The sequence below is a fragment of the Calliopsis andreniformis genome, chromosome 3 (genome assembly GCF_051401765.1).
Source record: "Calliopsis andreniformis isolate RMS-2024a chromosome 3, iyCalAndr_principal, whole genome shotgun sequence".
NCBI lineage: Eukaryota > Metazoa > Arthropoda > Insecta > Hymenoptera > Andrenidae > Calliopsis > Calliopsis andreniformis.
The window spans coordinates 13,746,004-13,767,863 of NC_135064.1; the positions used below are offsets into that span (position 1 = coordinate 13,746,004).

The window sequence follows — 21,860 nt, forward strand, 5'->3', positions numbered from 1 at the left end:
AGCAATGTATATCCCTAGAATATAATTTTTCAATATTTGAAGAAGTTCTTGCACATAAATTTATTTTGCTTATGTCTTCCTCCATAAGTTTAAAAAGCTTATGCTAGCAGTATATAATTGACCAAAAAAGCTTCCATACAATTTTGGTATCGTTTAAAATTATTCTGTTTTCTCAAAATATCAAGATTACCATACATAAAAATTATATCATTTAATACCAGAAACAGAAACTATAATTGAATTAATAACACAAGAAATAGAATATTATTGTTTGACAATATAGTAAGTACTAACAAAATTACTTTTAAGAAAATTTAAATATAAATACATCTAATTAAAATCATTGCAATTAGAAAAGGTTTATGCAACATATATGGAGACTTTTTTGATTACTTGTGTGTATACATGTATAAATTTATGCAAAGCGTTAAATATAATCTAAGAATGTGTACATTTATGTGTATTTATGCTTTTGACTAGAAATTTTAAACATTAAAAACATATTTTAGATATGTCAAGAATATGTTTTATATAGTATTATTATTACACTGATTTATAGTGTGAAAATTACTCAATTAAATTCATCAAACATTTTTTCATAGAATCATTTGTTTATCATATTTTAGAGATATTAAAGAAACTTTTAATGATAGACTTTCAACATGAACAAAACAGAAATAATACTAAAAATTTATACAGGATTGTTAAATATTATACTTGCATAACAAAATATTAACATTTATTTATAATACTCACAGGATATTAATAATAAAATATTTTTTATGGAATCAAACGTTATTGTTTTTTACTAATTGTTTGTACTTTTCATAAAAAATATCAAATTTTTTAGTAAAAAATCTATTATTACAAGTTTCTGCAATTGTTTCAAAATAGTACACATATCTATAATTTAATTAAAAAATCACAGCTTTTTTAATAGCTAGAGGTATAAATATTTTAAGTTTTACACATCTTAGATGATATATTATGCATCTTAATGTAAAATATACGTATATTTTGTTATAGAAATTATATTATTATATATAGTTATCAATTGCAAGCTATACGAATATAGTATAAATAATTAAAAATATATAATACTTAGCTATACAGTTACTAAAGAGGCAGTTGCATAGAAAATTAGCAGTTGGTTTTAATATTGACATATTTATCTATTAATATTCGATATTGTGAATTTCTAATTAGTTTTAATCAAAAGCAGCATATAAAAAATAGTTCAAATTAGGTTTCAATTCATGTGCATTTGTTTCACAAGTTGTATTTTTATTTCATCAGTACTGAACTACCTGTAGTAGTTCAAACAAGCAGCATTTCAATTATAGGACTGGCAGAAATTGTTATTATAATGTTCTAATCTCTGAAAATATAAAGTGTTTTAATAGATAAGATGAACACTGTGTGTATCAGTGAATTTACATTTCTTATCTTAATGTAAAAAGTGAAATATATAAATATATGACTATACTTCAATAATATAAAGAGCATATGCTGCTAACTATTATGTGAATATTTCACTTATTTCTCAATGATCTTTGGTAACATTAGTTAGCAACATTCAGTCACTTTACCACCGTGGTGATGTTTGTTGTATATTTTGTGGACTTGTCACTGATGGCCCGCTATGCACAGTAATTGAAAAAATTTCATAAATGATACCAACAGGAACATCATAAATTACAATGAAATTTTTCTTACCTCCATGCAATAAGTGGAGCTAGTCTCTCTGTTAATCTTTGGTAATTTCTTTCCAATTCTCGTTGGTAGTCTCGTTGATCTGGTCCAATCAGGTTTTTATTTCTTCTCAGAGCATCAAGACATTTCTTTGAGAAATCTTTGAAGCATAAACGTAACTTATGCTGTAATCTAGTAGGTTGTGCATTTTGTTCTCGTAATCCAGAGAGGAACACTACTGCCACTTCTGCAGGTCCTTGATTAACTGTGGTTCCAATACAACCTTGAAGAACCATCTGCAACATCTTTGCATCAGGTGGTTCTTGAGCTGTAGCTGCAGCAACCTAAAAAAAGTTCAAGGTAGTGAGATAATAAAATAAATTAAAGTTTAGCAAACTCTACAAAATTATACATACTTCTGCTGTTTTCTTTTGTATGTCTTCAATTGCAACTTCAATTGGACTTAGTACTATTTGTTTCCTAGCAACTACTCGTATTCTCGTTTTTAAGTATGGGAAATGTGTAGCCACTGTTAAAATTGTTTTACGTTTGCATTGTTCCCTTAGTTCTCCGTGAGCCTTACCACCCGGTGTAAAAGGTGTTGCATACACAAACCGTTCTAAACATAATTCAATGACGACGATAGCACACAAATTATTTTTATTTAAATGAATAAAAACAGAACTTACTTATATTAAAATTTCTATGGAAAATAGTTGGTCTATGTCTGAGTTCATGTGGTTCAAAGTATGGTTCCACATAAGTGATTTGAACATAGGCTTTGTCAGGTTCTAATTTACTGGGATCTACAGGATTCGAATCCTTTATTATCACAATATTTTCTGAACCAAATCTTTCAGCATAAAAATTTTCAAGCCTTGAAAATATCTCTGGTAATTTAGTTAATGTAGGTTCTTTGTAGACAAATTCTTCACCAGCTAAATCACCAAAACGTCCTCCATAAAAACCTACTCTGAAATAGGTGCCGAATACTCGTTTTCCAGCTAATTGCTCTACACGCGTATATGCTTCATGCAGTTTTCTGTAATTATAAAAAGCACCAGGTTAGAAGCAAATTCAAATATAATAAGAGGTTCACAATCCATATTGTAAGAAAAGTCTGTATGCAGTACCCATGAATGTTAGCCAATTTTTTAAAATCATGTGCAGCTTCTGCTATTGGAAGCAGCACTCTGTACACGTCAGGAATCGCCTCATACATTCCAGCTGCATGGAAAGAACTAGCAGCATGTTCCAATAAACCTGCTAAACCACTCTCTGAGAAATCTGGACCCAAACAGAGGCCTTCTTCCCTTCTGGCCAGAACATCGTCGCTAACAGCGCTCTCTTCCAAAGCGTTTGGTGTGACAGGACACAAAGCAACAGCTCCTACTGGTCTGCCACCACCTCCTGGCTCCAGGAGATGCAAATATTCTGCTACCAGTGCAGAACTGTGGACCAAGCACATGGCTGCTTCCGTATGATTTTTTCTTTCCATATGCTGCTGAGCCATGTTTGCCAACCATGTTAGTCTAAGGTCTGGTGATCCTTGATACCCCTTTGCGATTCTGTGTATGCAATTTTCAATGTTAAATATGATCAAGGTTTTACATTCTGTCGTCGCTTTTTATTTTCGATACAAACCTGTACATGAGATCTAGAAGCATTTCTGGATCCTCTTGGAATTCTTTCATTTTAACAGTATCAGAGAGTATCATATGAAGATTGAACAAAAGATCCTTTACTTGCTCAGGGAAACTTGTATCTGCCAATTCTGTATCTCTCTCAGCATATACCAATACTGTTTTTAAAGCTCTTCGCAGCGCTCCTTCACTTGGAGCTCTTCCTCTTCCAACAAGAGCAGACAGTGACGTCGTAACTTGCATCTTAACTCGTGCAAAATTCTAGAATCATATACTTATGAATTTCTGAATTTCTCAGAGATTGGAGTGAAAAAAAGGTTGAAATACCTACATTACCAATTTCGAAATTTTGACGCATCAGTAGGTAAAGGCTGGCAGCAGCATGACTACGAACTGCACTTAAAGGTGAACTGCATCTAGTTAGTAACGTGAGGCACAAATCACCGCATCTTTCGCTTTCTTCATCGAACAGAGCACTGTGATACTTAAATACCAAAGCACGTTGCGTGTTGAACATGTGTTGTAACACAGATGTACTCTGATTTCTAGCTAATGCTCTTAAAAGTACTTTCAATACTGCCCCCACAACTGCACCTGCGTAATTTAGAAAGATTATTAATATGCGAGTACGAATTTTTGCTAAAAATTGTGTTTCTATTTACCTCCTCCACCATCAGCCTGTACTACTGTTTCTAAAGTGTCCAAAACCACAAGGGAGGCTTCAGCTGCTAAGGCACCTTCTATATGAGCGTCTTGTTCCACTGCTCTACCTTCAGACTGTTCACAAGACCTAAAAAACACACACCAGTCAAGTAAAAATAATAACCCCTCTTCTAAAAAGAAAATGCATGAAATTCTATATAATTAGTTAATCTTATAAAAGTATTCAAAAATATTCACATACCTATAAGGCATAAGATCCTTACGCCATCTTAACTTATCTCCAGTCATTCTTTCCTTTCTACGTAACATCATTTCGCTTCTGGCGCTTCCCTGGCCAAGAATTACATCCTCTAATCTAGACCTAATATCGCTAGTAGCAGCAGCTTGTGGGGGCAGTCTTTTCAGTGCTTTCTTGCCCTTGTATTCAAACGCCGCGGTGGCGATATTCAAAACCTGAAGAAGGCACAGTATCCGCCTCGAACTTAACTCAGAACACCATTGTGCCAATGCTGTTTGCTCTAACCCCTTAAGCACCCACAAGACACACATCAACAAGTGTCGCGTAGCTTCAGAACTTAAAGAAACCCTACACTGAGTGCCTGCTGTTTCCGCAGAAACGCCACCAGCTATAGCCAAAGCTACTGACTGCGTAATGGAACCAGATTCATCTGGATATACACTCTTATCCTTAGAATCCCAATGATAAAGTTGAGGTAAAGCATCCATTATAATACTCAGAAGTGGCAGGTACAAAGCTGCCACTCTAGCTTTCGCAGCAGGGTCAGAGTATCTTGAGTCCACATCGTGGTATGCCATTAGGTGTCGAATTGTTCCGATGGCCTTGTTCTGTAGCATTGGATTCGGTATTTCTAGGGTATTTGACAAATCAGACAAAACGATTCCCACCAAGAAGTGTTGTTGTCGAAACTCCTGGCTGAGTTCAGAGAACCTCGCTCGTTCTCCAGGAACTAAGGTAGATATCAAGCTTCCTGAGCTGCCAGTAGACGGACTAGGCGATGCTGGAGCGGATCCTGACGTGTACCCAGTTCCAAAAGGAAGATTTAGAGCCACATAGTGTTCATGAGAGCATACTGTTCGCACTAGGTCCAGTTTCAGTGCGAAAAGAGCTGCTGAGTCAGGAATGTGCATGGATGCTTCAGACAGAGAGCAGCATGCAGCGCGAATCAGAGACAAAACGAATCCTCTGTCCATCACCGACAGTAGATCAGAGAGAAAATTGCCAAGACTAGATATTAGGTTGTTCGGTACTCTAGTTTCTTTCCCGCAACGCGATATTACCTCGGATGTTAGTGCTGCAGTGAGCGTTGCAACATCATCGCAAAACTGCGGGGAAAATCTCGATTTTCTTGGCGCTTCTAGCATTCCCATTTCAGAGAGCGTTACGACCATAGAACGAACGATCAGTTCTAAGAAGAACCACGAATAAGTCACCGCTAATTCGCGTGCTTGACCCGTGGACACGACCCAATGCAACGCCAATTCTTCGTGCAAAAGCCTTCTGGTGGGTTGACTGTTTATCGAAGGAGATTCTTGGCGCATCGATGCCGTTCTATCCAGTCCTCGAGAATGTACTTCCATTTCTAAGTCCTCTAAAGGTAGATCAGGATTGCTTTGAGCTCGTATAATGTTAGGGGTGTGCGTCATTCTTGGCAGGGAGCATTGGTATGCGACGTATGTCGCCAGAAGGGCGTGTCTTCCGTGAGCATCTAATTGACCATCTGGCAGGTTGGTGATGTTTCGAACCAATAAACCTATAGCTTCGAATACTGTAGCTGCCACGTTTAGTGGTTGAGACGGTAGCGTCGGGGGACGCACTAAGAGTGATATTAATTGATCTAGTAATTGAGGCAGTGATCTTACTAAGGCAGAATGCGAAGCTCTTGCTAATTCTAAGAGCGCAGACTTTAGCTCAGACTCCATTCCAGCTTCACCGATACGGGGAGGCACTTGTCCAGTTTCCAAGAAACCACACAGAGAGAGAAATCTATTAAAATAAATGTATACTTTTTAGTTGTCCTGCGAATAATGTGTAAGGACTGCAGTAACTCGGGAATAATACCTGTCGATATATTTATCCTGTGGATGAACACTAGACACTGGCTCTAAAATTACTGTAAAAACACCTCTATGAGCGTCCACCCATCTTGTGCCGGGTAAAAGGACATCAGGAGCTATGTATGAGTAATTCGCTGGAGGTGGGTCCAACATTGCTGGTAGACTAAATTCGCCAGATTGCAAATGTCCGTCCCTTAGAAGTGGCAACCACTGAACATGTTGAAGAGTGATTAATTGTTTTCTGTAGGATTATTGATTTTTACGTATAATTGAGTATTTTTACCGTGTATGCCACAGCAGTCTCAACATTCGGTTGTTCCGCTTTCTTTTGGCAACTGATGTGGTAAAACGTGAATAGCAAGTGGTGTTTCGCACTTAGATCTGCGGGTAGTCGAATTTTAATTTCATCATAAAAGTTTGGGTTCTTATTATGATAAGAGACAGAAGTGAAACATTCATGAGTCATTTCGGGGCACGATGATCTTCCAAAGATTGCAGTAAGAGCATCAGCTTCTTGCTCACCACCCATTAGCTGAATTCTTACAGCAATGTTTCGTGCAGATCCAGTTCTAGAGCTGAAATTTGCTTCCTGAAACGAAGAGCAAGAATTGATTTCGATAAAGTACTCCATTATCGATTTAGAAAAGATAATTAATTTACCTTAGGATAAATATAAAGAAGATTGCGATATGTCAAGTCTGGTGAAATAACTTCGCTTGGGAACTCGAGTATCTCTTTAACTGGCCTACTTTTTTCGTCTGGATATGGTATTAGTCTTCTTAGATCAGGATCTAAACATCTGGGCAATTCTTCTGGCCTAGGGCTAAGGTCCAATTTTAATATACCTGGTAAACATTTCAGTCTTTTTAAATTAGAACCAGGTCTTCGTAGCTCGACTAAGAGCTTGTAGAGATCCTCATCTCGTAGACGTTCGCTCTCTTGCTTAAAAAAACTTGATACAGTCAGGGTAATAGGTCTGAAATGAAAGAAAGTTATATAATACATAAGCAATAATCATTTATTATGTCTAACAAAAAAAAAGACAAGTTAGACAACCTCATAAAACAACACAATAGTGTAAAGTGTATGTTCGTATACCTAAATGTGTCAAGGCAGTTAGCAAAGTCATCTGGCGACCAACTACGTCTCTTATCGGAGCTCCTTCTCTCAAGAGAGCCTCTTCGAGTAGGTGGTTCCACCTTCTTACGCCACTGTTCAAGGCCCCCTGATTTTCTGTCTAACGATCCAGCACTTCCAGTGCTGTCTGTATCTCCTCCACCTCCTATAACACCAGAGAGGTGGATGGCAGTCCATGCAAGTGGCATTCTGTATCGACCCAACCTTTCACATGCAGCTGCGGCAGCTGCTCTCACCTATTTTAGGTTTTTATTTTTATATTAACAGTCATAATTGATAAATTGCTCAATTTTTCATGAAACACACGGCTACCTTCTCTTTATTTTTGTCGTCGCGTAAATATGGTTCAGCACATTCTGAAATGTCACCCTGCAACACTTTTTCGAGTCTAACGACTAAAAATAAGTCTGGACTCGGTTTACTGATGCTCATAACACAACTTCTTGCTAAAGTGCTGGCATCGCTGTAAGCGATGTGACCGCCAAGCATTCTCTTCAAACCCTCTGAATTCATGTCCACATAAAAGTTCTCGGATACCTGTAGTTTTATAGAAAAAGAAAGAGATGTATTATATTTATCTTTGAAGGATTGAAAGTTGTAGATACCTTCTTTTTTTCTCGGGCATCGTATAACGCAAGACTCGCGAAAATTGGTTCCACTTCCAATTCCAATTTTAGTTGAAGGCATTTCACAAGAATCTTATGTGAAAAAGGTTCTGAAGGTTCTGGTGCGGCACTAATTTCTTGCCACTCGTCATCTGGGGAAGTTGGAGGTGTATAAAGTGGAAATAATGCTTCCTAAAAGTGATAATGGGCAAGGATTATCAAAACTTGATCACATTAGCGCATTTAATACTCACTTGACGATCTTCAGAGCGTTTTTGTTCGTTCATCTGGTCAATAGTTTCAGGACAAACACGGTCCAGTAGACTTGGAAGTAGGGGATCATGCTGTGAATGTCTTAAATCTAAGCTTGCCCAAGACCCTCTAGGCGTGTCTCCACAGTTTGATAAATCCTCCTCTTCATTAGGTGATCCTGAGCCATTTGTATCCTCTTGGTCAACCTATTTTAGAATTACTTTATATTTGTGCTCCTATTACTTCTAATATATACATATTTTTGTTATGATAAACCTCAAAATCTTGTCTTGGAGTATCTTGCAGTAACCTATCTCTTGCAATTGGAGATACTCTGCGTTTGTATTTTCTGTGTATCACTATCCAGTCAGAGGTAAAACTTTCTATGCATCTTCTAACATAAGGAGACACTGTATCTCTGTAAATTAAGAGAGGTGGTTAGTTAAGAATATAATGATATGAGTTTCTGTAAGATTTTAGGTAAAAGAAATCTTACAATGATTCATGGGGAACAACTGGCTCTTCTGTTCGAATTTTTCTTGAGACTACTTTCAGTTCCACATCCCCTGGAGGGAAATCTAATATAGATTTGAGAGGATCACGATCAAGAACTGACTGATGCTGACCTAAGAACTCTTCATAGTCTAATGGTTCTAGCACTTCGCATAGTGACATCTTAAAAAATTAATTTAATTAATATAACTAGTTTAATACAATCAATATGAATAATATGAATTTAAGTACATACTGTTGAGGAAAAGCCTGAGAATGAACTGCCACTCTTTGATAAGTCACGGGAATATGAGGTAGAGTTAGCAATCTGACGTCTTACATCAGCTGCATGCTGTTTACTCAATTTTTGAGTAAAAGCTCTTTGTACGGATGACATTATAAATGTTGTAGTAAAATACTCCTTTGATGAAATCCTGCGTATGTTGTTAAAGAGATCGAAAGAACTTCAATTAGTATAAGAAAATATGAATAATAATAAATATTGTATATTCGCATTAATTACAGCTAATATCGTATTTAATCTACTGTTAACAGAGTCTTCATAGTTAGATCATGTTACTAATGGGTACTACTTTGTATTGTTTCATTGAAATCATTATTAAAACAATTGCATTCATTGTATCTAAATATTCAAAAAACAATGCAATTAATGTAAATTAGAGGAAAAACAGTATACAGCAATGTAAACCACTGTACTCACGTGACTTCACGTTCACTAAAACTTCATTGTGTAAAAATTATGAACACCTACGAGTCAATACTTCATTATTTTGACAGTTCTTGTCACAGATCTTTGTCGAAGCAGGTGGAGACAGGGCTATGCTTTTCCCAAGCCAAAATTCCCATTAATACCCTAAAAGCGTAGAGTAGAGTGGAAACCTATGTAAGGTATCGGTAGCAACTTTCCTGTTTGCTGGCGCTACCCCGCGACCAGGATGGGAAACTTTCATGTGAGAAAAAATTAATTTTATATTTATTATCATAATAATACGGTACAGATAGAATCTGAAAATTCTAATGTAGTTTTTTAGAAATTACATGCGTAATAGTAAAGATTTTATTCATGGGGTATCAAGAATATTGATCCCAATAATCTAGAATTTTTCATTTTTTAATTTGAAAGAAATTTGAAAATTTATCATGGATAATTTATTCTAGAAACAATTATTGAATTGTTGGAAATTTTAGTAATGAATCTGACATCATTCTAATCTGTACAATCTAGGAACTTCTAATGCGTCGAGGTTGATTATCCTGAAGGAACTAGATACGAAGGTCCTGGTCTTTCCCTTAGTTTTAATTAATATTTGGTTTGTGCTTTAGCATAATTAATAATTCATTATAGCCGTGTTGATTTGTTTGAAATTTGTTAGAAAGTGTTTATGATTCAGTAGTAAAACCGATATTGTGGTCACATTTATTAAAGAATTTACTATATTATTCCCATTTTTTAAAATTCCCCCTTTTATAGTTTAAAAAGCATATCAAACTTACATTTTATATAAAATACAAATATAAATCTGCCAAATATTTGAGCCATTAGATTAGTATAAAATTCTTATTCTTAATTCATTATCAGTTAGTTCTCGATTATTACGATTATCCCAGATTCATAATAGGTAGGTTTCCTTTTCATATGGGGCATCACATATAAAAATATTCATATACGCTTATTTGTTGCAACAATAACTCAAATGATTTTTAAGGAAATAAGATGATACCGTCATTTATTGCAAAAATCCTTCTTTCTGTACTTATAACTCAAAAACAGCAAATTTTGTAATTATGTCGTTAAAGGTGTACCAATTAATTCAACTGATGATAAAAATACAGACGTGTTAAACTATAATATATTTTTTAATTACGTAGTCATTTCCATAAAAAACCAAATTCCTCCACTACCGATCTAAAATTCTGCTAGAGACATTCTGAAGACTGTGTGAGAAATAAAAAACAGAATGATCTCAAAATGGCTATTTGAAAATGGCTCAGTGATTCGAAAGGAGAATGCTTCCCTTAACGATCAAGGGAACAGAATTTCATTTCACTAGCATGCCTATCTATCGGAATCGAACAACTTCCCGGCGCATTCGTTCGAAACACGATCGAACGGGAACAATCAAGCTGGTTCCCGGTGCATAGTACATAGACTGCCGAGGAAGACGTTTGACTTAAGACTTCATCGTCGCGCCCCTATTTTCAGTAAACGCGTACCGCGGCGGCTGTTCCAATCACGAGAAGTGAGGTAAGGCAAGTCGTGAAGGGGCTAATTGCCATATCGATTTTCCGTTAAGGGGGAACGTAGAAATCGCGAATGCAGTTCCGCGCCGTGTACCGTGTTCTCGCTACCGGCGACGGTGAAAGACGGAGATAAAGCCGCGGGAGAAAGGCAAGTCGGGGCGGGAACGAGGCGTCTTTATTAGGAGCGGCGCATCAGCGCAATAATCATAACACGATCCACTTGCATTTCACTGCGCGCTAACTGTATCCTTGGTAAGGGGAGGAAGACGGTCGTGACGAGGCTGGCAGATGGCTGGCGTCAAGGGGGTTGGAGGGATAAGCTTTAATAGTATAAATACAATCGCGAGTTCCTCGGGACGCATTGTTGCTCACCAGGCGCATCGTCCTCGTTGTTGTCTCGCCCTTTATTTTTCCTCTCGTCGCGCCGTTTGAATATCTCCATCGTCGTATCTTGGGACACGATTTCAACTTTCGCTCGCGTTTCGTAGCCCCGTTCGAATGAGATTTCGACCCGCAGCGCAGTTGAGGGCGATGTAAAGCGCGGATAGCAAGCTGTTCCTTTTCTCGGGATAAACCTAAGAGCGGGTGTTCAATGTTTCCGAATTTTTGCTGTATCAGTATTGGAATATGGGATACTAATCTTTGAATCAGCTGTTTTTGCATTTTCCATTGTGTAAATGAGCTAAGTAATGAAAATATAAATACCCGATTATAATTACGAGTTTCAGGCTCGATTATAGTTACAGAGGACATCTCCATCAGTTTCTTGTTTCAAATATTCAAATTTTCGAATCTTCCAATAGCATTCGTATATTTGAATTTTCTAATACTTCAATGTTTTAAATTCAAATATTCAAATTAACAGAAGTTTTATTTCTTTCGATTTCTAGATTCAAATTCTTAAAACAGAGTTGTCTATCTCCTTGAAAATAGTTCCACACGTGGATCTGAAAATTATAACTATACTTCTATACATCATTTTTCTATATTTTTATTAGACACGGCATTTATTTCACATAAATGATTATATAGTAAAAAGTTTTCAAGTTGAAATATTTTTACATGAATGGTTTATCAAATAAGTAGTATCATAAACATTGAACGGTACACCTTCTGTGTACCCGCAGTTGACAGAAAATTTCATCGTACGGTAATCCTGTAACTGTCTGGCAAACTGGCATGTCGCAAGGTAGCAGGTGGCTGTGTCATTGGGAAAAAAGAAGTGGGTTCGCTAGAAGCGAATTCACAAAGAAACACGCTCTTCCCTTTACCCGTATGCGCGTCTCCTCCCTCAAACGAACCCAGCAAGCGAAACTTTCCCCTCTACGGGTAATTTTGCATTCTTTCTTGGAATTTATTCCAGAAATCGGTATCTCGAATACCAAGGAACTTGGCGGGCCTGCGAATCAACCGTGGAGAAACTTTTCGCGATTTTTCCTCGGCAGCGTCGTGCGAATTTCCATCTGAAATGCTCGCTGTTCGCATGAAACAGATCTAGAAGTATTCGCTTTATGAATACGGCGCAAAGTAAATTCGATGGACCTTTGAAGGTGGCGCGGGATTATGGCGATTTTACTGGCTTTCCTATGAGAACTGGAAATGTTTTCTGATTACAACATCGTCCTGTCTTTATTCCTCTCTTCCGGCTCATTGTGTTATTAATGAAATATTCCTTTAATTAAAGTCTGGATATTCCATATCGTTCTTTAATAAAGCTTCAAAGCAATAGTTTTTGTTCTGAATATAAATAAATGAAATTTTTGTAATATTAAATAAATTACACAAGAATAATTCAATAGATTAATGCTTAAGCACTACCTAAAACCAGTTCCTGGGCTTGGAAATTTCAATTGTAGTATGTTATTGTTGGAGTAATAATTAGAAAATTATATGTTGGAGGTATATGCTAATTATTATAGTTGCCCTATGTACAGAACTAAATAGTATACGTGTATTATAAATGTTAAAAAATATTTTACAATTATGTATACAGAACCATTAGTGGAGTGGGCAATAGTAAGATATGTATGTATCATGTGCAGTCTATTTGGCTCCATGGCAGTGCTATTCACTGCCAAGAAATATATATACTTATCTACATTTAAATGTCCTACTAAAATATTCCTTACTTTTTGAGAGGATTTTATAAAGGACAACTATTTTCAATCTTTGTGTTAAAGTAAATTCCAAGTTCTCTAGTAAATGTAACTTTTGATGAAAACCATTAGAAAGCCGAAAATAATTTTTTCCTTAAATATTTGCAGAATTTTCTTTTAGTACCTGAAAAATTGAAACCTCTTAAAGGATAAGTCTCTATAGACCCTTTGTTCCCTTAACCCAAGTCTACTAAAAGATCATTATAAGCTCAAAGTATCACTTATCGGTGACCATCACGTTGGTGAATATAGGTAGTTATTAAGGGTTACGGAAATTCACCTCATTTTCCATACATTTGACGTGCAATGAATTTCCACAGTTAATTTATCTATATCAGCGGTCACAGCGTATTTCCTTAGACCTTATGATACGTAGATTAGCTTCTTTGAATTTTCCCACGAAAGGAAAAGGAATAACGAGGAGATTTTTATACAAATTCACCGAGCCAGTTGCGTGTAAGCTTAATGAACATTTGGAGGGAACGCCAGCAAAATATTGGAAGGTCTAAGCTAAAGGATTTCACTTTGATCTCGCGGTAAAACTCTCGGGATTTCGTCGGGGAAAACTTTGATGGCGTAAAAGGATTTTTCTCAGGACAGTACTCAGACTGCGTCGTGGAGAATTCCTTTCAGTATCCTTGGGAAGGAAATAAAGTAGAAAGGGTTGATGGTTCGTGACAGAATGAAAAGTATTGGTCGGAGTTCTCTCTCCCTCTCCCTTTTCTCTATTTTTTTTTATCTTTTTCCCCTTACGAGATATATCCTCGTGCACGCGAAAGAGAAAACGTCAGGCGTGGGAGGCATTCGTTTTCTTGCACTCGTTTTATTAACGCTTAGTTAATTCCCGACGTGTATCTCCGTTCTTTTTTTATTTCTCTCCATATATCTTTCCTGCTGTTCTTTGCATCTGCTCGTTATCGCTCGACTATACGTTTCTTCCTCCCACTTCGTAGCCGAGAATTCAAATAACGTTCGCGACTTTTCCCGCCATTCCTCCCTTTTTTTTTTCGATCTCAGGAGATTACAATAAAATTAGAGGTCGGCATTAAAAAAGTCGGGTAATCTACGGAGCTTGGAGCTCGTGTCGGTTAATTGTATATTTTCAAGTATTTTCCGGGCAGAATGAAGCTTTGCGAGAAGCTCTCTGATAAAACGATCCGGAGCTTTTATTGGTTTCAGTCGTAAAGGACTATGTCTAGGCAGACCTAAGGCGCTCATAACACGATACGTTCCTTCTGTCGTTTAAGCCGATTTCACAACGGATTTGAATTATTTTTAAATTACCCGCTCGTTTTTTATTGACGAGGGTACTTTACCTTGAAATAAAATGCACTTGGAGGACAGGTGCTTTTTATGGATATTACGAGAAAAAGCTACTTGAAGGATTGTTTTAATGTGTATTAAGCGTAATAAATATTTTAATCTCTATTAATGTGGCGTCAATGGTATAATGAAATAGTGTATACGATCCTCGTACACCGTACAGGGAATTATTAATTTCATGTTACAAAGAATGATTTAATTTTTAGAAAATATATAATATTACAATCTTTCATTTTAACTATTCCTGCAATCTTATTGGGTTAAGTTCATGTAATTACAAGTTGAAAGTAGTAGTGTATTTTAATTATTCATTTTCGACGAGTAGCGTTCTTGAGAGAAATTTACGTATTAATAATGGAGTAGAGCAATCTCAGTCTAATTTAGTACTATGTATTTAAGAAGAATTCATCCGTCTCATCAATTTAGTTTGTAATAAATAAATAAGTATTTAGAGTGTAATTTTTTTTACTAAATCCTGTAAGCTCTAAGAATGTGTAAATCATAGCTACGTATACATACAAAAATTCACTTTCATTAGTTGAAGAAATTCTGACAACTAATTTTCAAAATTTGATTTCGCGAAAATTGCCTTACAATTTGGGTTTTAAATGTAAAACTATCAAGATTGATAAAAAGAAGAAAATATATTTTCTTTTGGTACGTATTTTTCTACGAATCTGTTGTTTAGGTCGCTCCAATAAAAACAGGATATCGCAGTTGAAGCATTAATAATACATCACAAACATTATTCCAAGACCCTTTGAAGCCATAGACAAATACGTTTCAATAATTTCAATGTAAAATTACGTTTGAAACTTATTCGTATCTAAAATTCTCAGACGAGAAGATTAAAACTTTTGTTTCTAAACGTGCTTAGAGTATTATAACCAACTTGTACTAATATTCAAAAACTAGTAATAAGATTTGTGAAATATCTAGGACAGAATTTCAGTAGTTTAATTTCTATTTTAATTTAATCTCGGTGAAATTATTCGGCTCCAAAGTGAATGAGCAAGTAAGCTCTCAAAGTCGAAAGACGTTAATAAGTTTGCAAAATATATAGTGGCGACGCATCGTGTCGTCGTATAAACTGGTTCAACGAAATCACCTTCGGTGTGTATCCGCCTTCATGCGCGCAAGAGAAGTGCAACGACCGAAAAAAAACGGGGTGAAGGCGGTTCAGCGACAAGTCGTAATCGTAAAAAACAAAGCTGACACCAGTAGAAGTAGAAAATTCACGGTTGTCAATAAATTTTGCGCTACTGAATGCGATTCGAGCGTTTAATGCTTCTCCCGTTCCAGTTAATTCGCTGAATTCGACAGGAGTTTTTGATACTGATCAAGATTTTACAAAGTATTTCTCGACGCAAGTTGATCACTGCTGCTTCGAGAAGGAATGCCTTGTAATGATCGATTGCGATTGATCGAAGTTTAACGATAAATTGGTAAATTAGTAACGATGTTGATTTAGATTCTGTTAACTTGACACCCGTTGTATAGGGCGGTTCGTTAACTCCGACGCATCGACTTCCTCGGGATTAGGTTTGCTACGTTAGGCTGCATCCTCAAGACCTTTGCACCTATAGGCAGCTCTACCACAGAGGTCTTCCGCGATCCACGCTGTAGCTACACCTCAAGGAGACGATGAATCGCAAGTACAGCGACTGCTTTTGGGAATTTAATCATCCGGTTCGAGTAACCGTCGACGTTCGCTAACCCCCTTGAGATGTTGCGGAGTTTCTGTAGTTCGTGGAACACGTTACTCTCTGTCTTCGCGAGGAAAAAACAGTAATTAGTACTGCTTGTTATAATCAGTGCACGCCCCTGGTTAATTAGAAAATGTAGAGACGTCGAAACGTAGGTGCCTATATAGTATGGAAAACCGAGGAAGTTACTTGCGTTCGCCTATGCTTCCGTTTAAAATCGATTAGGCAATAAGGTATGCTTATTCAAATAATACTAGCTAAAATATTTTATGTCGTACCGCGCCTTTGTAAAATAAATGAAATATAATAAAAAATAATTATCGTGTTAAATAGTATGTAGTTTCAAATTTAAGAGTATTCGAGAAAAACGTGGTATGTAATATGGAATCTGCATTGTTTTAATTCATTGTTTAATTCTCATTCGTTTCTCCTTAATACTCAAAACCTTAAAATGAAATAAAAGAGACATTTAATTAGGGAATTCAGTAGCATGTTTAAATCTCAACTGTTCCATTAATTAACTTTGTTATTGAAAGTAAGAATGGAGAATTCCTGGTTTCATATTACTAGTACGGATAGGTATGTTGAGTTGAATATTTAGTGAATCTTTTTCAGTTTCTATTTATTATACTCTACATGTACCTGCCGACAGAATTATGAATATAATTATGCCTTCAAACTACCTTGAATACGCCACGAAAAACGCCTACAATTAAAACTAGAAACTAATGTTCGCAGATGCTCGAGAGAACGTTTGAATGTGAAAAATACTTCAAATTGTGTCACAGGAGTGAACACACTTAAAATTCATCTGCTTCTATTTTCTATGTCTTTGTTATACTTACTAAAATTCTATATAGTATAATTTTATATAACAAGTAGGCTAACGTGCAATAAATTATACTTGAAATATTATTTTGATTGTAAATTTCAATTTATCAACAAAGTTTCATATTACTACTTTTTCTGATCCAAAATGGTGAAGTCAAAATACTGGAAACTCAGTTAAGAAAATTTCAAAGTAGGTACATAGAAATATCTTTTTTGCAACGAAAGGTTAATACATCAAACAATCGAAACCACGAGCAACAGAAAACATATTTGTAAGAAGTACATAATCAATCCCCTGTTAATCGGTGTTGCACCGTATTTCGCTAATTGCTCCGAGTAAAGCAGCAGGACCACCATCCAACTCCTCCACATAGCCACAGCAGACGCGACAGGTCGTTAGAAAAATACAGTGTCTAGCGCGGCGTCGCGGTTACTCGAGCCCCGCGTCTACAGCATTAAGGTAGACACATGTCCCGATGTCACAGATATTTATGATCCCAGGAATCTCTAGGGTGGTTGCGCGGCGGGCAACGATGACGGTGTTCCACCCTTAAAAGTAGTAAGCGCCAGACAGTGTTCCGCGGCGTGTCGGCCGTGAATAAATAAAGGTGACCTTAGAGGTTGCCCGAGCGGTGGTGACACGTTTGCATGGCACATTTTTTGGCAAACGAGACCCGCTTAGCCTAGTTCCCGTTAATCCCGCGACGGTTTGACTCGTCGGCCCTGCCTCGTCTCGTCTTATTAATTTACAGGGCGGAAGGGAACGGAAGAGGTAGGGACACGAAGAGGTAGATGCTGAATAAATATCCAGGAGACGAGGACGAAATTCGGGATACCCGGTCCTCGAAAGCTCGGGAGCACAGAGGCAAGCGGTGTAAGACCGTGTTTAATTTATTTCGACTGCCAAGGGCCCAGACATTAAGCTTCCACTATTCTCCTTCACCTTCCTTATTTGCCTTGCATTCGTCACCGGCGGCAGTAGTACGTTTCATCTCCGTGAACGCCCCCTAGGCATGCTTTCCTTTACCCGCCTCACGCAGCCTAATCCTTTTCCTTTCGCATTCGTGCCGCCTTTTGCCACACAAATTACACGTTAAGAATCACAATTAACGTTCTCTTAATCTCCGGTATCTTCCAGCGCCGCCGTACCTCGGTCAAATTATATGCGCAGCACGCCCACGCGGCGATGTGCGCGCCCGCGCGCACGAGACAACTCGTCGGATTAAGGTTGTTTAGAAACTCGTGCCTCGCCACGGCTACTGTTTGATACCGTTGAAGAAACCGGATCGCTTACGTTAATTAAATTTTGAGATGGCGGTTCGACTATCCAATTTCAGGCTGGATCGATAGCGATTACTCGATACGAGTGTCTCGGATACAAATGGAAAAAAGACGTGGGTCGTGACGCTGTTACATATTGTGCTTCATTAGTTGCATCTGTGTTCGTACATTCGTGATGTATTCGTATATCAAAAATTCCTCTGAATACTGTAGGTATATGTGGTACGTATAACTTGTCTGTAACTTTTCAGTGTATCGGAAACTGAGCGGGTTTTGGATACATTTCTGTAATTTTACCAAAATACGTTAAATGTTATGAAAGTTCTGAGATACACTGTTCCATATCAGCTACATTTTGAATCGCAAATATCGAGCATTTGAAGTAGAACCGAAATATAATAACTAGAAAATTAACATACTGTGCATTTATACTTCGAGCAGTTCTGTACTTTATTTCACTTTGTGCAAGAAGTGCAACGAATAGATATAAAATGAGAGTAGCCACGCCCAATAAACTTTAGTTGTCGTTTTTATTCAGTTAAACAATTCTTAAAATTCTGTATATTGTAACATTTATATCGATAACTTCTTAAAGTGATCGATAACACTATAGACGGTAAGAGTTTCTGAAACTTTCATCAGCTTCAGTTATTAAGTAAGTTATAATCACGCTTCAATTTCACAGCGATAATAGTACGTACAAAATATACTGCGCGATTGAAGTGCAAGGGAATATTTCAGGTGACGAGAACAAGCGCGTCGGATTCTTCTGAAGAAATAAAAAGTGACTTTTATATCTCTTTTGACACTTTTTATTTCTCTGCGACAAAGTTAAGAGTCTCACGCGCATAGTGAAATATTGCAAGATTAACGGCGGAAAGACGTGAGACAAAACGTAGTTCGGGATACGGCTTGGAAAAGATTCCTCGGAGGTAAAGTAACAAGTCGTGCTCGAAGGGACAAGATTTCTTAATTATCTCTGAAATAGAATTTTCTCGACTCGTGCGCGTGTCTCTTAAATTTCTTAAGCTCTCAGGACTAGGATACAAACAATTTAAGAAGCGAAACGAATTCTTTAAGCACTTTGTTTCAAAGAAATAATACAAGGTATATCGAAAAATGTAATCTTCGCAAGCAAAGGATAATTTTTTTTACAATTTCTTTTTACAAGAAGATATTCGTTGTACATCCCTACTATACATATATTACGAGCTACTGAATACATTCATTAATTTGTTACAAAATATTAGTAATAATACGAAATATTCTATTCTTCAAATATCACTTTGTATCATCATTTTGGCTGCCAGCATAAAATGACAGCACACACAATCAAGTACTTCGTCATCCAATTTGCCAATAAACATGCGAACGAACCGATTTAATTAGCTGGAACTTCCGACGCTCGTGAGATGGGAAAATGATTAGTTTTATAATAATTAGAAGAACGAGGAGTAGCTGCGAAGACGATAGTTATCACGAATTAGCCTGATATCTCTCGTCGATGCTTCCCCGTCGTTTCTCGTTTCAGCCAACTCTAACACCGTAAACTCATCTCGCGGTTATTACAAAAGGGAGATTGAGAGAAGAGCAAGGCAGAGGTGAAACTTCCGCGAAACTCCTTAACGAGACGTAACAAGGTCCATTCTTTACGGTGTGCCACGGGGCTCCTGGAAAATGCTGGCCAAGTTCGACGATAAATAAGCGAAAAATATTACGTGCAACTAAGGCTGCTATTTCGTCTCCTTTGTGTGTTAGATCAATGCGAATTTCTCGCCCACCGATCAATTTCCGTAATGAAAATTGAAGAAACAAAGTTTATTCTAACGATCCGCTAACTTGTGCACGCGGTTGTAGTAAGTTCATCGAAATTCTTCAACAAGCTGTACGGTCATCGAAATTGACACAACTCGTGGAGAACAACTATTACAAGCTATCATTTTCCAACAACGTACGACGAGCTTTAGAACTGAGCAACTAATATTACATCATTCGTTTTAATAAATATTATACGCCTCGTGTGCCAGCACGATAGAACTTGACGCGAACACGCGTAACGCCTAGCACGACATTAAAAGTTGTTCCCTGTCGACGAAATGAAATTTAATTACACCTGCCCGGTGCTCACGTTATTCTGAAGTTCTTCAAATAACTTCACAAGTTCTTCATTAATGTTATATTAGACTCGGTGCAGGGGACATTTCGTAGAGATACCGAGGTAAACGTTACCAATTTAATTATTTCAAGTTTCTCGTTGCGCCGTGGCGTACATGTTATCCGCTGCCTCGAGTGATATCGAAATAGATATTGCAGCCATGAAGGCGGTCATAGTCGCGTAATCCTCCGACGGAAACACTCAGGCCGACCACTCTAGATCCTTCGATTTTTTTCATTTTATCGCTCGCCTGGCCAGTTAATTGAACCTTCGACGTCAACTGCAACCGTGGACTCGCGATGAAAATTCTCGGTTGCAATTATTGCCGGTTTGTGAATAGCGTTTTGTACGTTCCGCGCGACAGCTTTAATCCTCTTTTCAAATATTGACCATTGTGTTTCTGCCGGTGAAAACCTCTACGAGTCACTGTGATAGGCACCGGGTAACTTTCCTCTAAACGGTAACGACGCCCGTTATCACCTGTCGATTTACTGCGTTAAAGTGGCCACCTCTTCTCTGGTCGTCACTTTTTTAGCCTCGACCAAACTGTCGCAATAAAGCGGATCGTAAACCGTCACACACTCTCGTCCCTACTCTGTTTGCCCCTCAAGACCGAAACGTTTGGACCTCTGGCTATGGGTTGCATCAGGGGTGCATGGCCATAATGCTTTGTAGCGAATTATTGATTCGCGACATGGTATTCTTTCGTTAATTTGTGGAATGTTGTGTACCTTCGTTTTGTTCCATTCTTTCTAGCTGCTTTTTGTGGAGTGTTTCGTTTGGAGCTGAAACTTGTTTCTTCGAAATCGACTGAAATTAGAAGAATATGAGGAAGTAGAGCTGTAGTAGTGGATGGGTTAGGTTTAATGTGTTTGCTGTTAGATTTCAAAAATGTGGTTCTTGTTTTGACACCCTGCTCATTCTTTATGCATAGGATGGTTTAATAACTTTGTCACAAATTGTAGATAATGTACCATAGACGTGAGTTTGTAACATTTGCGTGATGCTTTTGTTTTTAAGGAATATAGACAGATTTGTGACCAGAAAATAACTGAATGCCTATTGGTTAGATAATATAGGTTTTTTTGCTGGTGTGCTATTCCAAATATTTCTAGTTTATATTTTAATATTTTAGGCTATGTTATAGTAGGGCAATGAATTGATTGGTTTTTTTAATAGAATGTAGAATAAAATGTAATTTTACTCTTTCATCTTTGTTAGCTTTTTGTCACATAGGAGTTTTGCCTGTTATACAATTTTCTAAATAACACGACAGTTTTCAAACAATTTTCATTTGTTTTGAAAGCGTAAAATGAAAATTCATACTCATGACATGTATGCTGCCAGGCCTTTTTGAGAATGAGAGATTGATGTACCACATACATGCATATGCAAACATGTCCTATGGAGTGGTAGCGAATGTGTTAAGTAGAATAGTAACTTTTGTTGTTTTTGAAATTAAAAAATACTATTGGAACTATTTGAAATTTCAAATGTTCCGTTTCCTATAATAAAACATTTTAATAATGCATTTTATACAATAAAATGTTTCCATAATACGTTCTATGCTTATAGTTGCACATTCC

General features: G+C 37.1%; 1 protein-coding gene across 2 annotated transcripts; it reads right to left on the reverse strand.

Moving 5' to 3' along the window:
* Positions 1–1,129: 1,129 nt before the first annotated feature.
* Zir (dedicator of cytokinesis) lies at positions 1,130–8,957 on the reverse strand. Of its 2 annotated transcripts, none has more exons than XM_076393564.1 (19): positions 8,817–8,957; positions 8,565–8,743; positions 8,345–8,486; positions 8,071–8,274; positions 7,817–8,008; positions 7,524–7,748; positions 7,173–7,447; positions 6,735–7,050; positions 6,358–6,663; positions 6,079–6,284; positions 4,240–6,003; positions 3,998–4,125; positions 3,667–3,929; positions 3,337–3,596; positions 2,826–3,260; positions 2,382–2,734; positions 2,109–2,311; positions 1,717–2,036; positions 1,130–1,640 (listed from the first exon to the last, which is right to left on the reverse strand). In XM_076393564.1, exons 1-19 carry the CDS (start codon positions 8,955–8,957, stop codon positions 1,586–1,588), a joined length of 5,967 nt encoding a protein of 1,988 aa, XP_076249679.1. In that variant the 3' UTR covers positions 1,130–1,585. The 2 variants fall into 2 exon arrangements, with proteins under 2 accessions (XP_076249679.1, XP_076249678.1); XM_076393563.1 differs by having other exon boundaries at positions 8,312–8,486.
* Between the last annotated feature and the right edge of the window lie 12,903 nt (positions 8,958–21,860).